Source organism: Syngnathoides biaculeatus, chromosome 10 (assembly GCF_019802595.1).
Source record: "Syngnathoides biaculeatus isolate LvHL_M chromosome 10, ASM1980259v1, whole genome shotgun sequence".
NCBI classification, from domain to species: domain Eukaryota; kingdom Metazoa; phylum Chordata; class Actinopteri; order Syngnathiformes; family Syngnathidae; genus Syngnathoides; species Syngnathoides biaculeatus.
The window spans coordinates 28,703,468-28,722,730 of NC_084649.1; the positions used below are offsets into that span (position 1 = coordinate 28,703,468).

At 42.0% G+C, this 19,263-nt stretch overlaps 1 protein-coding gene across 11 annotated transcripts in view; it reads left to right on the plus strand.

The window, feature by feature from the left end:
• Positions 1-19,263, plus strand: part of phf2 (PHD finger protein 2) — a 236,429-nt gene that overhangs the window by 204,764 nt on the left and 12,402 nt on the right. For 9 of the 11 annotated variants that reach the window (XM_061831394.1, XM_061831392.1, XM_061831401.1 and 6 more), the window contains 5 exons: positions 5,227-5,405; positions 9,860-10,164; positions 10,564-10,659; positions 10,738-10,847; positions 10,920-11,226. In XM_061831394.1, the coding sequence (XP_061687378.1) occupies positions 5,227-5,405; positions 9,860-10,164; positions 10,564-10,659; positions 10,738-10,847; positions 10,920-11,226 (997 nt within the window). The remainder of the gene's footprint in view (positions 1-5,226; positions 5,406-9,859; positions 10,165-10,563; positions 10,660-10,737; positions 10,848-10,919; positions 11,227-19,263) is intronic. The other 2 variants (XM_061831399.1, XM_061831393.1) reach the window with 2 other exon arrangements.

A 19,263-nucleotide genomic window follows, 5' to 3' on the forward strand; every position in this document is an offset into this window, starting at 1 on the left:
TTGAGTTTGAGGACATGAACAGATGGCCGGACATTCTTCTTTAGCATTTTTTCTGGTACACAGCGGAATTCATTCTTCCATCAATCCCAGCAAGTTGTCCAGGTCCTGAAGAAGCAAAGCAGCCACAGGCTATCATACGTCACTGCTGGCATAATGTTCTTTTTATTAAATGCTGTGCCATTTTAAGTCCGATTTAACGGGCCGCACATCTTATAAAAAGTTTAATTTTTGACTCACCAGTCCACAGAATGTTTATCCAAAAGTCTTCAGGATCATAAAAATGTTTTTCGGCAAATGTGAGACCAGCCTTTGTACTCTTTGATAACAGCAGGGTGTTTTGCCTGCGAACTCTCCCATGGATGTCATTTTTTGGCCAGTGTCTTATCGTACACTTAACTTAACTGAAGCCAGCAAGGCCTACAGGTCTTTCAATGGTCTTTGAGGTTCTTTTGTGACCTCTTGGAAGAGTCGTCGTCTCACTCTTGGAGTAATTTTAGTTGGTCGTCCACTCCTGGGAAGGTTTGCCACTGTTCCCAGTTTTTTTCCATTTGTGAATAATGGTTCTGACAGTGGTTTGCTGGAGCAGCCTTGAAATGGCTTTGTAACGTTTTCCAGACTGATGGATTTCAAACACTATTTCTTCTTGAATGTTTTTGGATCGTACCATGATGCATTGGTTCTTCAGATCTTTTAACCTACTTTATGTTCTTTGACATTCCATTTAAGTGATTTCTTGATTCAACAAGTATGGCGGTAATCAGCTTTGGGTGTGGCTTGTAAAATTAAACTCACCTTTAACAAATTTGTGATTTAACAAGGGGAGCAATTAGTTTTTCACAAAGGGTCTGGAATTTTTTTTCATCCCTTGCACTGGTCCCCAACCTTTTTATCATTGCGGAGCAATCAATCCCTGACAATTTTCCCGCGGATGTAGATTGTTTGTATTGAATATCAAATGTAATAACCATGATTATCAATAATATAATAATGAAATAAACATAATACACATACTACATACTTTATCTGCCAATTTGAAGACCATTGTCATTTTCCCCTGAAGTGACAGATTGAATTCATTCAGGCGGCAGTAAGACAGTTTTGCGACCCATTCCTTGTCAGGAAATGTGCTGCCAGTGGCGACTTCTTTTCTGAGAGAATTCTGTGCAGTGGCTCTCTTAATTCAAACACTCTTGCGAGAGATTTCCCTCTGGATAACCATTTTACATACCTGTCAACTTGTATGGTTTGCCGTAGTTCATATGGATTTTGTGGTGAATCTTACGTATACGGCCGTATATCACAAATCATACGGTTTCTAAAATTTCCATTTTTTTTTCAACAGGTAGTTCCTTTTGCTTTTGCCCAGAATCTACTCTATTGTGGGGAAAACCCGAAGTTGGGGAATTCCAAATGTAGCCCGCATCAAAGATTGTTGTCGCAGCAGGCATGATGTTTAGCGCAGCGGCAAATGTTGATTTAGATTAGCGAAATAGTTTCATTTCTGGTAACTTTCCAGTAAATCACGTGTTTCCTAGTTGAAAAGAGCAGAGTATTCATTGCATAGTACGGTAGTCTACAAGAAAGTTCTTCAAGGAAACAAGTATATTATTCATATTACGCAATTGGAGAACCACCAAGGAAGAAAAGTAAAATGAAGCACAGTGAAAAGTTTCTTCAGGAATGGAAATCGCAGTTTGATGGTGCGATAATGCCTGGCAAGACTGAAGAATATGCGCATTGCACAATTTGCAAAAGTGAAGTAAAGGTTGTTGCATATGGAGTTCATGATAAACAAAAACATTTGAAGTCAAATTTGCATCAAGGGAAATACTCGGGAATCACAAAAGCAGCCAAGTATGATGCAATTCACGAAGGCTAACATGACTAGTGCTCCAAAGGATATCCTTAGTGGGGAATTGCATCTGACAAACTTTATCGTGCAGATAACATATCATTGTCCGTTTCGGATCATCTTTGTGAACTCCTTCCCAAGGTCTGTCCCGATAGCAAGATTGCAACAAAAATAACATGTAGAAGAACAAAGACTACACAAATTGTAAAGAAATGCCTTGCACCCGAGGCAACAAATCACATTATTGAACATTGCCGAAAAAAGCCATTTTCAATGTTAAATGACCAGAAAACTGAAAAGAGACTTGTCCTTGTGCGGATATTTAACATGGATGAAGGAGTAACAACCTGAATGCTTGATATGCCCATCTGCAACAGTGGTACAGCAAAAGAGATCTTCAACAAGCTGGATGACGTGCTTCGGTAAGAAAAGTTTTATTCAATTTTATATTTGAAATTTTCATTGTATCGTTATTACCTGAGTGCTGAATTGCTATATTTCTGTGGGGTTTTTTTTCTTTTTTTTTTTTTTCAATATTAAGTAACCAACCTTATCATTTTATATGTTTCACAGACTTGGAGATACCTTGGCAAAATTGTGTGGGATTTGGCTCCGAAAATTGCAACGTGATGATCGCCAAAAGAAACTCTGTTAACAAGGATCATTGAAAATCAGCCAGGGTGCTTCAATCTGGGCTGGATCTGCCACCTTGCCAATCTGTGTGCTGGTGCAGGAATTAAAGATTTAGCTGTCAAAGTTGTGAACTACTCATTGACATTTTTTACAATTTTGAACACAGCACAAAGAGGAAAGAAACCTACAAAGAATTCCAAGAAATTAAAGACGTCAAAAAACCTTCAAATATTAAAACACTGTCCAACTCGTTGGCTCTCACTTGAAAAATCAGTGAAAAGAACACTAAATCAGATGCCAGCATTAGTGAGCTACTTTGAGAGCCATCCCGAAACAGAGAAAGCAGGCAGAGTCAAAAGGATACATGAACAATTGTCCTCACCTCTCACAAAATTAACTCTGCAATTCTTGGAGTTCATTCTGCCCTTCCTGAACGATTTCAACATATTTCAATCAGGAGAAACAAAGATTGGTATGATGGCAGATGAAATGGACAGGCTGTTGGGGAAACTAATGGTTAAATGTGTCAAAATGTGCCATGTTTGAGGTCAGAGTTTACAACAAATTAAATTTCAGGACCGAAGCCAACCAATTGATTGCTGTTGGTATGAAAACAAGACTGACACTTTGTCAGCTGGAGGAAGATGGGTGAGACCCTCAAGTCAAAGACATTCTTTCAAAGTGTCCGATGTTTCTATGATGCAGTGTTGAAAAAAAATGATCACGAAGTTTCCCTGGGAAAACCAAACCATCAAGGACTTTAGAGTGTTGGATCCAAGAAAAAGACATGATCTCAACCACACTGTGATAACAAGATTGGTCGAAAAATTTGTCGGAGACCATGACCCAGAAGAACTCAAGGATGAATTTGAGTTTAAACTTTTGAATGATGAGGACATTAAATGTACAAATGATGATGGCACAGCAAAGGCAGTGGCTCAAATTTGGTCAGGAATCATGAAAATGAAAACACCCATGGGCAAACCAATGTTCCATCATCTCAATAAAGTGATGTAAGCAGTGCTTTGCTTACCTCACAGCAATGCAGACTGTGAAAAGATCTTCACTGTAGTGAGAAAAGTTCACACGGAGTTCAGAAAATCGCTTGCTAGAAACACTGAAAGCATGAATGCAATGCAAAGTCAATATGGATGGATGCTGTAATTTTGAGTTGAAGGGTCAGCATTTAGTTGAAGAAAGTTTTACATGAATACAATTCTTAACACAGTAAATGCCAAATGCCACTAAATAGACTTTGATAATTAGACATTAACTTCAGATATTATCATTATGGAGATCTACAATAAAAATCATTGAAAAACTTTGTGTTTTTTCCCCTCAGTTATTTTAACATATAATTTGCTTCGGTATGTTATGAGGATTTTTTTGGTTTTTATAAGCATTTTCTGGGTAGTTTATACAGGTTGGCGCTGCAAAAACTTGACAGGTATGATCTTATTTCCGTGTATAAGATAAACCATGTGTGCTCCGCGTCCATATCCTCACAAAGAGCTTAAAAAAAGCGCGAGTTGAGGGCGTGTGCTTTGATGTGGTTAATAACGTTCTTTTTCTTGGAAGTTGTCGGCTCTTCTTCTGTCTCTTCTATGCCTTTTCCCCTTTGAAAAGAAAGTTTCCAAAGACATGTTTTTACTCATTTTGCTCGCTTTCGGGGGTAATTTTTGGCGCTCAAGTGGTCATTTTTCAAAATAAAAGATTTTTTTAGACTCGGATAATGAATACAACAGAACTAATTATTTCTTCGGTGGCCCGGTACGGTGGTTGGGGACCACTACCTGAATAAATTGAATTGCCAATTGAAAACTGCATATTGTATTTACTTGGGTTGTATCTAAGTGATATTAAAATTGCTTTGTTGATTGGAAACCTTAGTGGTAGATACCCAAAAACAAAACTTTTTCACAGCGCTGTACACTTCCAATATATTCTAAATATAATTTAAATGTAGATACCAATGCACTTAAAGCACGTTGTTTTCTCAGACAAACCCAATGACTTCTTGACCAAACTACTGGAACCTCAAGTGTATATTTCTTGATTATTGAATGAGAAAATCCAGATGAAACAGTCGCTGAATCAATTTCTTTCAAGTAGGGAAGCTCTACACATGAAGAACTTTACTCACTTTTAAAATGTAAAACCGATTCAAATTTAAAGAAATGGCCAGTTAATATTACTACAAATGATAATAACATATCCTCCTTCCTTTTTAGAGGATAAATGTATTAATCTGACCCCAGAGAGTTTTGGAAATTTTAAAGTTCGAGTTCTTTAACATCCTAAAGGCAGTCTAGCAAGAGTGTTTCACAATTTGAGAAATTGAGACATCAAATGCAGCTGTAACCTCTTGAAAAAATTAATGAAGAAAATGTTTTCTTTTAAATTTTGTTGCATGTTATTTTATAAATTAAAAGCAATGTTTAAAAACTATTGCTGTAAGACTGTTTTTAAACTTTTGTAAATTCTCAATGCAAAGGGGCAGTACCACATTGGCTAGGGCCTGGTTTGGACAAATCTTTGAGTATGTCTTTCCCAGTGGTGTGCATAAACTATAGATAATCCTAAATAAAGAAAACTGAATAAGTTATCACATTAGTGTTGGTCTTGGGAAGCAGAAAGTTCAGTATTGGGTTGAAAAAAAAAATGCATTCATCCCTTGTGCTTTTTGTAAACACTCATACCTGCTTCTCATAATTATTGGTATTTGGTTTATTTTTTTCTAGAATCAGAGTGCTGATTCTTCAGATGAAGAAACTCTCCACATAGACACAGACATAAAGCCTGAGGATAAATGTCACAACTTCAACACAATAATTAATAAAAAAAGTGCCAGTGCGGCAGGTATACTTGACTTGCTGCAGGCCAGCAAACAAGTGGGTGGAATTGACTACAGCACCAACAGGTAGGCAGACAATAGTTGATTTTTGTTGTTTCTGCTTGTTGCTTCCTGATGCTTCACTTGTCTTTGTATGGCTGTGCAAGTTTTACTCCCAAGTCGAATCAGAATTTTTAACTACATTTTAGATAGAACTTTCCCAACAACTGAAGCTGTACAAAACCATTTCAAAATGAATAATAAAACAATACATATCCTCATTCCGGACTCAGATTGTCTCCAGATTTATTTGTTGGTCAATCAACATTTTGGTTGCGAATGACTATCAGTAGCCTCCAGGTATGTGATCTGGACATGTCTGACTACAAGGACACTTCCTTGGAGTTACCAACCTTGTCTCCCCTCAGCCAAGTCAAAAGAGTCATCAGCTTCTAGAACAGAGATGGGCAAACTACGGTCCGCGGGCCACATCTGGCCCCTTGGTCTTTTTAGTCCACCCTGCCGAAGAGAGAATTAAGGTATGATGTGAATGATTGCATTCGTTCCATTTTCACTTGTAATGACAGACATTCAACACTAGGTGGCACAAAAGGTGCGGTGTCTTGATTTAACTGAGTACGAGCAATTTTCTGTTATGGTCTTCTTCTACTGGTCAGATCAGAACCCATCTACAACAGTGTAAAAGAAAAGAAAAGTAGGCAGTGAGTGACGGGTGTTTAAGGAAAACGCCTAAATACTTTTTCAATGAAGTCCGGTCCAGGGAGAATTTATGGATAACGGAGGAGCTTTTGGATATGGAATCACTGAAAGGAAAAATATGTGGCGACGATTTATTTTGCAGCATGTCAGCGGTCATATAGAAGCACAAGTTATTTGGAGTACGCTCGCCAACGTTACCACTGATGGATCACCAAATCTGAAAATCGGAAAAAATGTTGGGTTGCTCAAGAAAACTCAGGACAGGGTGCAAGAGGACAACCCTGAGCAAGAGGTGATTTTCCTTCATTGCATAATTCACCAAGAAGCACTGTGTAAATCTATGTTGCAGCTTGACAACATAGTGAAGCCAGTTGTGAAACTTAACTTTATTCGAGCAAGGGGACTTCACCATCATCAATTTATTTATTTTCTTGAAGAAACTGATGCTCACAACACTGACGTACTTTGCCATTCTGATGTCTGTTGTTTAAGTTTATGTTAACGTGTGTGGGAGCTCAAACAGGAGAGATTTCATTTTTTAAGCTACTTGAGAATAACGACACATTTTCTGAGCTGAGTGACACAGATTGGCTTTGCGATTTAGCTTTTATTGTGGACACAGTGACACATATGAACAAGCTGAATATTAAACTACAAGGGAAAAAACTGTTTTGTCAAGAAATGTAAGGAAACGTCCGAGCCTTCAAAACCAAGTTGTTTTTATTTTTTAAGCAAATGTCAGATTACTCATTTACTCATTTCCCCACACTGGTTACCTTAAAAGAGGCCTCACGGCGTGTCAAAAAATGAAGAATCACTGGATGACCTGCATGAAGAATTCTGCCGTCAGTTTTGTGATTTTGGAAAAATTCACAGGGCACTTCAGCTGGTGTCATGTCCCTTCTCACACAACCCAGAAATGGTGCTGCAGGAGTTGCAGTTGGAACTGATTGATCTCCAATGTGACATGGTGTCAAAGGACCAGTTCAACTCCCTGAAACCGGATTAGTTTTATGCTTCATTAAGTGCAGCCAAATTTCATTGGACATCCGAAAGATGGCACAGAGAATGCTGGTGTTGTTTGGCTCGACATATGTTTGAAAACAGACTTTTAGTGTGATGAACACCAACAAAGCACCCCGTAGATCCCAGATGAGTGATGAACACCTCAGATCTGTTCTGAGAATTACAACAACGGAATTACTACCAGACTTTGATGCATGGGCTAAAATGGGTGATCACCAACACTGTTCTAATTAAAAGATATGTTAATACTTCAATGCTATTTTCTGGGTATGCTTGATACAGTATGTACTGTTAAAAAAATATTTTTTTTATATGTATCGTATCATCTGCTGACCCGGCCCATCTGTCTTAAAAGTCGATGTGGCCCTCGACCAAAAAGTTTGCCCATCCCTATTCTAGAACCTCAAAACCCATACACGCTGGCCATTGACCTCCAACATCCCTCCCCAGCCTCCCCCAAACACCAATTTTGTGAATCTATGATTGTAACCTCACATACACTGTCCAGTGGTCCACCACTGAGCTGCCGAAAATGAAGATAGGCAAATAGCGCAGCAAGGTGGCACTACTACAGTGAGTGCACGAGTAATAATAAGGCCAGACAGAAATGTGACTCTAAACTCCAGTAATTGAAATGAAATATTTTTGAATATTAATATAAATTGGTTGGGTGAAATTGTGGCGGTGTGGTTACATGATACAAAATTGTGGAATGATGTCCGACTAGTTAGCACATCTTACTCACAGTTCTGAGGACCGGGTTTCATATCTCAGCCCCACCTCTCTGGAGTTTACATGTTCTCCCCATGCCTGCATGGGTTTTCTATGGGTACTCTGGTTCCCTTACATGTCCCCAAAAACATGCATGGCAGGTTTAGGTAGACTAAATTGCCTTACTTCTTCTTTTCCTTTCGGCTTATCCCGTTAAGCATCGCCACACTATGTCATCTCTCTTGTGACAGGCAACAGCATAACAGGTCTCGGGCAATTTGAAAAATCTGCTCTGGTTTGGCCGGAAATATGGCACCGTAAAAACGGCGACGTCACATGCACAATGTCTATACACAGGATTTAATTATTGGGTGATATGGTCTGAATTGTCTGTGTGGTTTCGGTCTGGCCCGGTTGCCGAGCTTGATGTTACTGTAAACCTTGTCCAGTGTGTCGGATACTCTAGTTGCACACTTTACATGCTGATGTAGTTTTGGAAGCAGAGATTTTAACTCCTTCTTTTCCTTTCGGCTGGTCCCGTTAGGAGACGCCACAGCGTGTCATCTTTTTCTATTGAAGCCTATCTCCTGCATCTTCCTCTCTAACACCAACTACCCTCATGGCTTCCCTCACTACATTCATCAACCTTCTCTTTGGTCTTTCTCTCGCTCTTTTGCCTGGCAGCTCCATCCTCATCACTCTTCTACCAAATATACTCACTCTTGCCTCTGGACATGTCCAAACCATCGAACTTTGCTCTCTCAAACCTTGTTTCCAAAACATCCAACTTTGGTTATCCCTCTAATGAGCTCATTGCTGCTCCTATCCAACCTGCTCATAGACAGAGAACTTCAACATCTTCATTGCTGCCACCTCCAGATCTCCTTTGTGTTGTCTCTTCAATGCCACCGTTTGTAATCCGTACATCATAGCTGGCCTCACCACTGTTTTATAAACTTTGGCCTTCGTCATACCAGACTCTTCTGTCCCATAACACACCTTCCACCAACTGTTCCAACCGGCTTGGACCCATTTCTTCACTTCCTTACCACACTCAACATTACTCTGGATTGTTGACAGCCAGGATTTAAAGTCATCCTCTCTCGCTATACCTGGAGCTTCACTCTTCACTCTTCCCACTCCACCCCACTCATTTACGCACATATTCTGTTTTTCTTGGCAAATCTTCATTCCTCTCCTTTCCAATCCATGCCTTCATCTTTCTAATTGTTCCTCCACCTGCTCCCTGCTTTCACTGCAAATCACAATGCTATCTGCAAACATCATGGTCCAAGGGGATTCCAGTCTAACCTCATCTCTCAGGCTAACCTTTCCCACTCCAAGCAGGAAGGGGCTCAGGCTGATCCTTGATGCAGTCCCGCTTCCACCTTAAATTCCTCTGTCACACGTACGGCACAACTCACCACTGTTCTGGTGCTCTCATGCATATCCTGTACTATTCAAACATATTTCTCCACCCCACAAGACTTACACATGCAGTACAACAGTTCCTCTCTTGGTACTCTCATAGGCTTTCTCTACATCCACAAAGACACAATGTCAATCCTTCTGACCTCCTCTGTACTTTTCCACTCGCATCCTCAAGGAAAATAATGCATCTGTGGTACTTTTTCTAGGTGTGAAACCATACTGTTACTCGCAGTACTTACTTCTGTCCTGATTCTAGCCTCCACTACTCTTTCCCATCACTTCATTGTGTGGCTCATCAACTTCATTCTTCTTTAGTTCCCACAACACAGAAAATCACCTTTGTTCTTAAAAATGGGAAGTACCACACTTTTCCTCGATTGTTCAGGCATCTTCTTGCCCACTAGTATTCTGTTGAATTAGTTGGACAAAAGCTCCATAGCCATCTCTCCATATTGCTTCCATAACTCTACAGGTATGTCATCATGATGCAAAATTATAACAGTTCTTAGTGACAAAAGTTGTGGTGTTTGCATGGAATTAAAAGACTTTCAAATGTTTGTCATTTTCTCATCCCCGTCAATTTTATCTAGAGTTTAGTTTTTTCTGTTCTCTCATATCTGTGTTGTTGTGTATTTCTATTCACATACTTACAGTCAGCCACCCGCATCTCCAAGCACACAGGAGGCCATTCAGGGCATGCTGTCCATGGCTAACCTCTCATCGTCAGACAACTTCCAACAATCGTGGAGCAGTAATAGTCAGTCTAAGAACATCTGGCATGTGCACAGCTCACTAGCCAGTAAGAAGACCATGAGAGGAGTTGGCATTGGTCACAGCAGCAACAGCAGGCAGTTCACCAAATATCTCTTGAAGAAAGCCCGGAAGAACAGCAGTATTGAGAGTCTTGATTATGATGACCAGGATCACATGGATGCATGCTTTAAAGACTCAGACTATGGTGAGAATCAAAATACACATGCCTTTCTTTTTTTAGTTTGATACAAATGAACATGGACAGCTGTGGCCAAATGTTTTGGCAGTGACTCATATTTTTCTTTTTCACTTTCAAAAATATGCACTAAATATTGACCGTAATTTTCAGAACAGGCTTTTTTTTAACTCATAAATTTAACTGTTCACTGCAACAACACTCAAAGTACATCGTATATATGAAAACTGGACCACTTACTGTATTTCAGTGAAAGTGTTTGAATCACTGTAAGGATGTCTTCCTTCTACCACTGAAGCATCAACCACAAAGCAGAAATAAATGCTCTAATTTACAAAAGTAAAAATATATTTCTTGTTTGACTGTTCTATCCAATGACTCTAACATAGCATGTTGCATTTTTATCAGTTTATCCTTCACTGGAGTCTGAGGGGGATAATCCCGTTTTCAAATCCAGATCAAAAAAAAGGAAAAACAATGATGACATTCCGTACAGCCCAACAGGTTATTACAGTTGGTTTATAACATTCTACTCCATTTCTGTTTTACAGTTGAAAAACTTTTATTTTCATCTCCTTGCAGCTCGTGTAGGACCCTCAGTTCCTCGACAGGAAAGGCCTGCGAGAGAAGGAGCACGTGTAGCATCCATAGAAACAGGCTTGGCCGCTGCAGCAGCAAAACTCTCTCATCAGGTGTGTAAATTCAGGGGGATTCGGTGTTTCAAATTCTCATCAAATCAAGTAATCGGTAAACCAATGTTATAGGAGGAGCAACAAAAAATTAAAAAGAAGAAAATCATCAACAAAAAAACAACAGTGATCGAGGAGCCACTCCAAATCTCTCAAGATAGTAGCTTATCAGATCACAATCTGGACTCTCAAGATGTCAGCCTCATCGAACACGAGTTGATCAGTGAAACAGACAAGTTGCAAGGAGTGCCACAGGCCATGGCACCAGGAGTGTTCCTCAGCCAAAGAAGACCATCAATTTCTTCTCCTAATAGTAACTCAACTGGCACCAATAGTAACTCCATGACAAGAGGGGATCGTGGAGTTTCTGCTGATGCTAAAAGTGAGTCTCCTTGAAAAAATGTATATTCCATGCATATTCATACTCTTCTTGCCCAGATGATCATCCAAAATTCTGCTGCCACGTTTATTCCTAAATCCAAAAGGCAATTTTCTCTGGGGAACCACGAAATAGAGTCATCCATCTGTCTCGTCATCCATCCATTCATTCATTCATTGATTCATTCATTCTCTGAGCCACTTATACTCACTTGCCGGAGCCTCGCTCTCCTGATTTTGGGCAAGAGGCAGGGTACATCTTGGTCACCAGAAAATCACAGGGCACATATAAATGAACAATTCATACTCACATTCAGACCGACGGGTCAATTTAGAGTCTTCAATTTAGCCATGTGTGTTTTTGGAATGTGGGAGGAAACCAGAGTATTCGGGGGGACCCAGAGATGCGGGGACGCAGGATAGCACGAGGACAACATGGAAACTTCACATGGGAAGAATATACATATAAACACACAAATTCATACGCATAGACTGAACTTGTGATGTAATTATGAAATGAACTGTCAATTTCTATGTCAGTTAGTGTAAGCCATTTAAGCACATATGTGTATTCAGGAAACATCACATTGTATTCACGTTATGTAGAACACAATTTAGGCAGGAGAGGAAAAACCTGAGAAAAAACAAGGGTACCGTGGACGAAGGTCTTGGGTGACATTTGTCACATCTCAGAGAAAACTTGCACCCCAAACCCTACTGTCCTTCAGCTGTGCTACCCTCATAGAAAAGTGTAGTTTGGGGGAGTGGAGAGAGTACTACTTCTTTGTAGTCAAGGTTAACCCCCACGTGCTGTTTTGAAAATGTCCTGGAGTTCTCCTCCAAGTCGGGGGTGTCGCTGCGGCTGGTATTGACTCTTCAAATCAATGAACAATGCAGCAACAATGGTGACCATGGGGGCGTGCCTCCTAGAGCAAATGGACCTATATGACCAGATGACACGTGCATTTAATTATATAAGCATTTTCAAAGACACTCAAGTCTGTGCAGTCAAAGCAGCTTTGAAGATCTAATTTTGGTTTGTTAGTCCACTTTTTAACTGATTTTTCAAAAGGCTTCTCACATTTAAGTGCTTGCCTGTATGTAGGTATTAATTACAGCAAGCAGAGATAAGATCAGCCAATGGGTGCACGGGGGATTGCACGATATGCATTTTTAATGCAAGTGTAACAATGGTCTAGAGTGTTACTTGCTTCCGTTGGACATTTCACGTGCTGCTTATATTTAGGGAGTTTGTTTTTAAGTGTAGCTATGTTAAATTTTCCTAGAATATTCAGCGGTGAATCTTGGTGTTTTTTTTCTCAATCTCGTTTATCTGCTCAGTGAGTGTTAGCAGTGCTGCGTTCATGCTAGCTTGAGCCGGAATATAAAAACCAACAAGAATGGAAGAATTTTATACCAGGGTGGCACCAACTGCCGGAGACAAATTGCTTGTGTGTTGTTACACACGGCCAATAAAGCTGATTCTGATTCTGAATCTGGAATTGCCGACGGCGAGAGGCACCAAGCAGGTGTGGGTATACTTATTGCCCCCCGGCTCAGAGCCTGTATGTTGGGTTCACCTTGGTGGATGAGAGGGTAGCCCCCCTCCGCCTTTGGGTGAGGAGATGGCTCCTGACTGTTGTTTGTGGATGCACCAAACAGTAGTTCAGAGTCCCCACACCTTTTGTGGTCTTTAGAGGGAGTGCTAGAGCACACTCCCTCTGGGGACTCCTTTATTCTGCTGGGGAATTTGAATGCTAAAGTGGGCAATGACAGTGAGATCTGAAAGGGCATGATTGTGGAAACCCCCCCCCCATTCCCTGTTCAGAACCCAAGTGTTGTTTGGTGACTGGACTTCTGTGCTCATCACGGATTGTCCATAACGAGCGCCATGTTCAGGCATAAAGATGTCCATATGTACACTTGGCACCAGGATACCCTAAGTCACAGTTCAATGATAGACTTGATGATGATCTCACTGGACTTGCGGCCGGATGTCTTGGTTACCGGGGTGAAGAGAGGGGTAGATCTGTACTCTAATCACCACCTGGTGGTGAGTTAGCTCCGATGGTGGGGGAAGATAATGGTCCGACGTGGCAGGCCAAAATGTTTTGTGAGCATCTGCTGAGAATGGCTGGCAGATTCCCCTGTCAGAAGCAGTTTCAACTCCCACCTGTGAAATTGCTCATGTTCTGTGGGAGGAGGGGACATTGATTCCAAGTGGATGATGCAGCTTTGCTGGTCACTGAGGCAAATAGTGAGGAGTTCGGTGAGGCCTTGGAGAACGACTTCAAGATGGCTTCGAGGAAATTCTAGCCCACCATCTGGCATCTCGGGGTTTGCACCCTCAACACTGTATATCATCAGGATGGCGCAATGGTGACCTAACTCGGGGCATTGTGAGTTGGTGGGAAGCCCTTCTCATCTCTCTACATCGACACGCCTGCCCATGAGGAAACAGATTCTGGGTTCTCTGAGGGGAGCTCTTTTATCTCTGTAGTTGAGGTAACCGAGGTGATTAAAGAGCTTCTCACTGGCAGGGCCGTGATGACATTCACCCAGAGTTCCTAAAGGATGTTCCTGGATGTTGTGGGGCTGTCTTGTTTGACACACCTCTGCAACATCGCGTGGACATCGGGGAGAATGCTTCTTGAATGGCAGACTGGGGTGGTGGTTCCCTTTTGTGGAAGGGGGGTGGTGTTCCTACTAGCAGGGGGATCACACTTTACAGCCTCCCTGGTAGCGTTTATTGTGGGGTGCTGGAGAGGAGGGTCCATTGGGAAGTCGAATCTCAGATTCAGGAGGACTAATGTGGTCTTCATCCTGGCCGTGGAACAGTAGACCGGCTCTACACACTTGGCAGGATCCTCAAGGGTGCATGGGAGTTCACCCAACCTGTCTACATGTGCTTTGTGGACTTGGAGAAGGCATTCAACCGCTGCCCTCGGGGAGTCCTCTGGGGGGGTTCTTCGGGAGTATGGGGTACCGTACCCCCTGATAGAGGCTGTTCGGTCCCTGTACGACTGGTCTCAGAGTTTTGTCCGCATTGCCGGCAGTAAGTAGGACTCGTTTCAGGTGAGAGTTGGACTCCACCAAGGCTGCCTTTTGTCATTGATTTTGTTCATAACTTTTATGAACAGAGTTTCTAGGTGTGGCCAATGCATAGAGGGTGTCTGGTTGAGCATTGCATCTCTGATCTTTGCAGATGATGTGGTTCTGTTGACTTCATCAAGCCGTGATCGCCAATGCTCACTGGAGGAGTTTACAGCAGTGTGAAGCGGCTGGGAAGAGAATCAGCACCTCCAAATCTTAGACCATGATCCTCAGTCGGAAAAGGGCGGCGTGCCCTCCCGGGTTCGGGGATAAGATCTCTCCTCAGTGAAGGAGTTCAAGTATCTTCAGGTCTTGTTCACGAGTGAGGGAAGAATGGAGCAGGAGATCGACAGTCTGACTCTGCATCGGTCTGTTGTGCTAATGAGGGAGCCAAGTTGAAAGGCAAAGCTCTCAATTTACCAGTCGATCTACGCTCCTATCCTCACCTATGGTCATAAGCTCTGGGTCATGACCGAAAGAACAAGATGCAAGCGTCTAAAACAGTTTCCTTCTCAGGTGTCCGGGCTCTTCCTCAGAGATAGGGTGAGAAGCTCGGTCATTTGCTATCGTCTCAATCCTCTGCACTGAGAAGAGCCAGATGAGGTGGCTGGGGCATCTGATACGGATGCCTCCCGGACACCTCCATGGTGAGGTATTCCAGGAACGTCCCACCGGAAAGAGACCCTGGCAATGCCTTGGCTGTAGTGGCTGGGGAAAGGGAAGTCTGGACATCCGTGCTAAAGCTCCTAACCCCACGACCCAAGATGGAAAATAGATGATGAAGTACATGGGCCTGAGGAACTAAAGGACATTGCTGTCTTAGGTGATGGAAAAAAATTATCGACGAGCAGGTTTAATGCAAAGGCTAAAACATCATTGCCAAGCAGCTTGTTATTCCTGTGACTACATTTCCACATATTATTCAGAAACTCAAGATCCATGGGACTGTAGCCAGCCACCATGGACAGCATTCATGGCATTTTTGATTTTTGAGGGGAAACTATCTAAAAGTTAATCAATTGTCTCAGCATTCAGTTTGTGGTGATGTGTATTTTCCCCTTGTGTCTGGGCAGGAAGCGGAGGAAGCACTCTCTGAGACTTTAAGGTGGACTTTGTCCAAATTTCTTAATGTCAATAAACCCTCCAATCTGAAGTCATGTTATTATTACATATGTTTTGGACATTAATTGAAAAAAAAATTGAAAATGAACATTTTTTAAATCCATGCATTATCTAGGTATGTGCCAACTTTCACCCAGACCCGGAAGAAATGTCCTTGATCCCGCCCTGTGATGTTGTCGTTGCCTAGCATTACAGACCATTCGCTCTAGCTAGGCCGAGATGCCGACGTGTTGTGCACCAAACTGCAACAAAACTGGGAAAACACACCCGGATTTGTTATTCTTTAATCTCCCGTGGGGTCAACCTGACAGGATAAAGCTGTGGTTGTCACGCTTGTTCATCAGCCGGGGAAATATGCATGGATTTAACCATTACTGGTTATTAACCACCTTGTCCCGGTACTGTATAAGCAACAACATACTTTATGAGGAGGCACAGTGGTGCAGCTGTAAGGTGTTGGCCTCACAGTGTGCCGGTGTAAGCAACAAGATACTTTATGAGGAGGCACGGTGACACAGGTGTAAAACGTTGGCCTCACAGTTATGAGGACCCGGGTTCAATCCCGGACCTCCCTGTGTGGAGTTTGCATGTTCTCTCTGTGTCTGCGTTTGTGTACCCTGCCTCCTTCCTGTTGACAACTGGGATAGGCTCCAGCACTCCCGTGACCCTCGTGCAGATAAGTGGCTAAAAAATGGATGGATGGATATATATGTGTAATCACTTTAGGGAAGTCCCAATTTTTTTTTTTTGCATTTTATATTCCAGATATAAATAAGTCCTCGTCCTACACCATACTCAGAAAATAAGCTCGCATTTTTAAGAAACTTTGGACATAGCCCTATAGCATTCATATACCTCACGTAGCATTCATGTAACATTCCAAGACCGCTAAAAATGTGTACTCACCGATTTTCCACTGGATGTACAAGTGGTCCTTTCATCAAACTGTCATGGATCATAAGTAAATTGATATGTAACACGTCTTTGTCCAAACAAACAACTTCATATTTGAGGAATTTATGCGGACATGTTGATTGTGATCCAAGTTTCTTCCGATACGCTCCATTTTTTGTTCAACCTTTTCAAACTCATGACAACACAGGCATTCCGCCACAGGTGGCATTCTGTCACAAAGAGAACACGAACACTAGTCTTTCAAAACGAGCCTGTCTGGAAGATCTCCGAGGTCCATATCATATTTTGTGATTGTTGTGCTCCTTTGTCATCTTCACGCCCCCTGTCCAAGATGTCAACTTCCGCCTGTGTGTATTCTGACTCAAACGCATAGGCTTGAACATTGTACATTTTTTTTTTGTCTTGTTTTTTTGTAATTATTTTTCACCAAAATCGTCCACAAAATGCCAGATAGTGGCCATAAAATTCCTTTGAAGTAGACCCTTAGGAGTTTCTTTTGAAACAGAATGATTCATTGAGTTTGTCTATCTCACTTTCTAAGATCAGAGCTTAATTCTCATCATTTGGGTTTTATCTAATTTACTTCTTTTCCTTTCGGCTTGTCCCGTTAGGGGTCACCACAGCATGTTATCTTAGATTAACGCATATTTGTTTGGCACAGTTTTTACGCCAGATGTTGTTCCTGACACAACCTCTCTGCATTTTAGCCTGGGAGAGAAGCTTACAGCACCTGGTATTCCAAAGCTGTCTCCCATCCATGTACTAACTAGGGCCAAACCCGCTTTGCTGTGAGTGGTCTTACTTTCCATTCCTGGCCAACTCAGAGCTAGAAATCAGGGTAGATATCAAATAAAAGAAAAGGTTAACGACACAGGCTACATTGTCCTGACTCCTGGCCGTCGTAAGCACAAAAGATTGTCATGTGAACATGATTAAGAAATATCATGATCGGGTTGGAATCAAACCAGTCAGTTGTGTTGCTACAACACTCTCCTCTCAGTTACTGATTGTACTGTTGTTGCATGCGTAAGTCTGGTGTGACTGAGAAATATATTAGAATAGTACAGGGAATGTATGAGGGCAGCAGAACAGTGGTGAGGTGTGCCGGAGGTGTGACAGAAGAATTTAAGGTGGAGCTGGGACTGCATCAGGGCTCAGCTCTGAGCCCTTTTATGTTTGCTGTGGTAATGGATAGTCTGACAGATGAAGTTAGACTGGAATCCCTTTGGACCATAATGTTTACAGATGACATTGTGATATGAAGTGAAAGCAGGGAGCAGGTGGAGGAACAATTAGAAACATGGAGGCATGCCTGGAAAGGAGAGGAATGAAGATGAACTGAAGTAAAACAGAATATATGTGCATGATTAGAGTGGTGGAGGGGGAAGAGTGAGGCTCAAGAGAGAAGAAATAGCGAGGGTGAATGACTTCAAATACTTGGGGTCAGCAATCCAGAGCAATGGTGAGTGTGGTAAAGAAGTGTAGAAACAGTTCCAAGCAGGTTGGAGTAGCTGGCAGAAGGGTTCTGTGACAGAAGAGTCTCTTCTAGAATGAATGACAAAGTTTACTAAACAGTGGTGAGGCCAGCCATGATGTATGGATTAGAGATGATGGCACTGAAGAGACAACAGGAAGCAGAGCTGGAGGTGGCAGAAATTAAGATATTGATGTTCTCTCTAGGAGTGAGCAGATTGGATAGGATTAGAAATGAGCTCATTCGAGGGAAAACCAAAGTTGGCTGTTTTGGAGACGAGGATTGAGAGAGCAGACTTCGATGGTTTGGACATGTCCAGAGGCGAGAGAGTGAGTTTATTGGTAGTAGGGTGTTGGGGATGGAGCTACCAGACAAAAGAGCAAGAGGAAGATCAAAGAGAAGATTGATGGATGTTGTGAGGGAAGACATGAAAGCAGTTAGTTTTAGAGAGGAAGATGCAGGAGATTGGCTTCGATATAAAAAGATGACATGCTGTGGTGACCCACTAACAGGACCAGCCGAAAAGAAGAAGAAGTCACAGCTGCAAGCTGCGTTGCGTAGGAGCACCAGCAAAGTACAGTCCCCGTCAACCTTTGTTCCCCCTGTTTGTCCCCAGAAAGTCTGTGGGCATTGAATACTTGGGTGCAATAAACCAATAAATGCAGATTTGTAATCGGGCCTCCGAGGAGGTGGCTAACTTTAAAACTCTCAAATGGCCGTAGAGTTACTTTAAGTAGACTTTAAAAGTTGTTTTTTTTTTTTTAATAGGACTACTCAGGGACTTTGTCTATCTCACTTTCTAACGTCAGAACTTAAGTCTCATCACTCAGTTTTTATCTAATGCAATGCTAAAATACACTACATTGCTTCAGTTGTTTGTTAGTGATTTATTCCTTTTGCTGGTAGGCTTTCTTTGTTCCACACAAGCGCACATGCTGACTGTGAGTAAAATGGCTGCCCATAGTCTCTGACAAGCCGTTTGAAGAGTTGTGTGATTGCGATTTCCCTGCCCCCTGCAGGTCTGGAGGGGGACAGTTGCTCTTCCTGTTAGTTGACTTGACACCTCCCAATTGACATCTCGGTTCTTGAACCCAGAGAGGTGGCATGAGTCCTGGATGCTCATTGTCTTTTTCTTTGTTGATGGTTGATGATTACTTTTGTTGTTCTACAGGGATTAGAACAATTATGCGGCGTCCATCTCTGTGCAGAATTGTTGAGGTGATTTTTGCGGTGGTTTTCTTTGCAGACCCTCTCTGATCAGATTTTACAGTAGAGACGGGGTAGCTGGGGAAGGTCTTGATATGTACATCTCTGCCCTTTTTGTCAGGGTTGACACTGACGACTCGGCCAAGTTTAAACTGACCCCTCAAGGCATTTTTTGGTCGGCCAGCCAGACGATGTCTCCTGTGGCTACGTTTCTGTTTGTTATGTGCCACT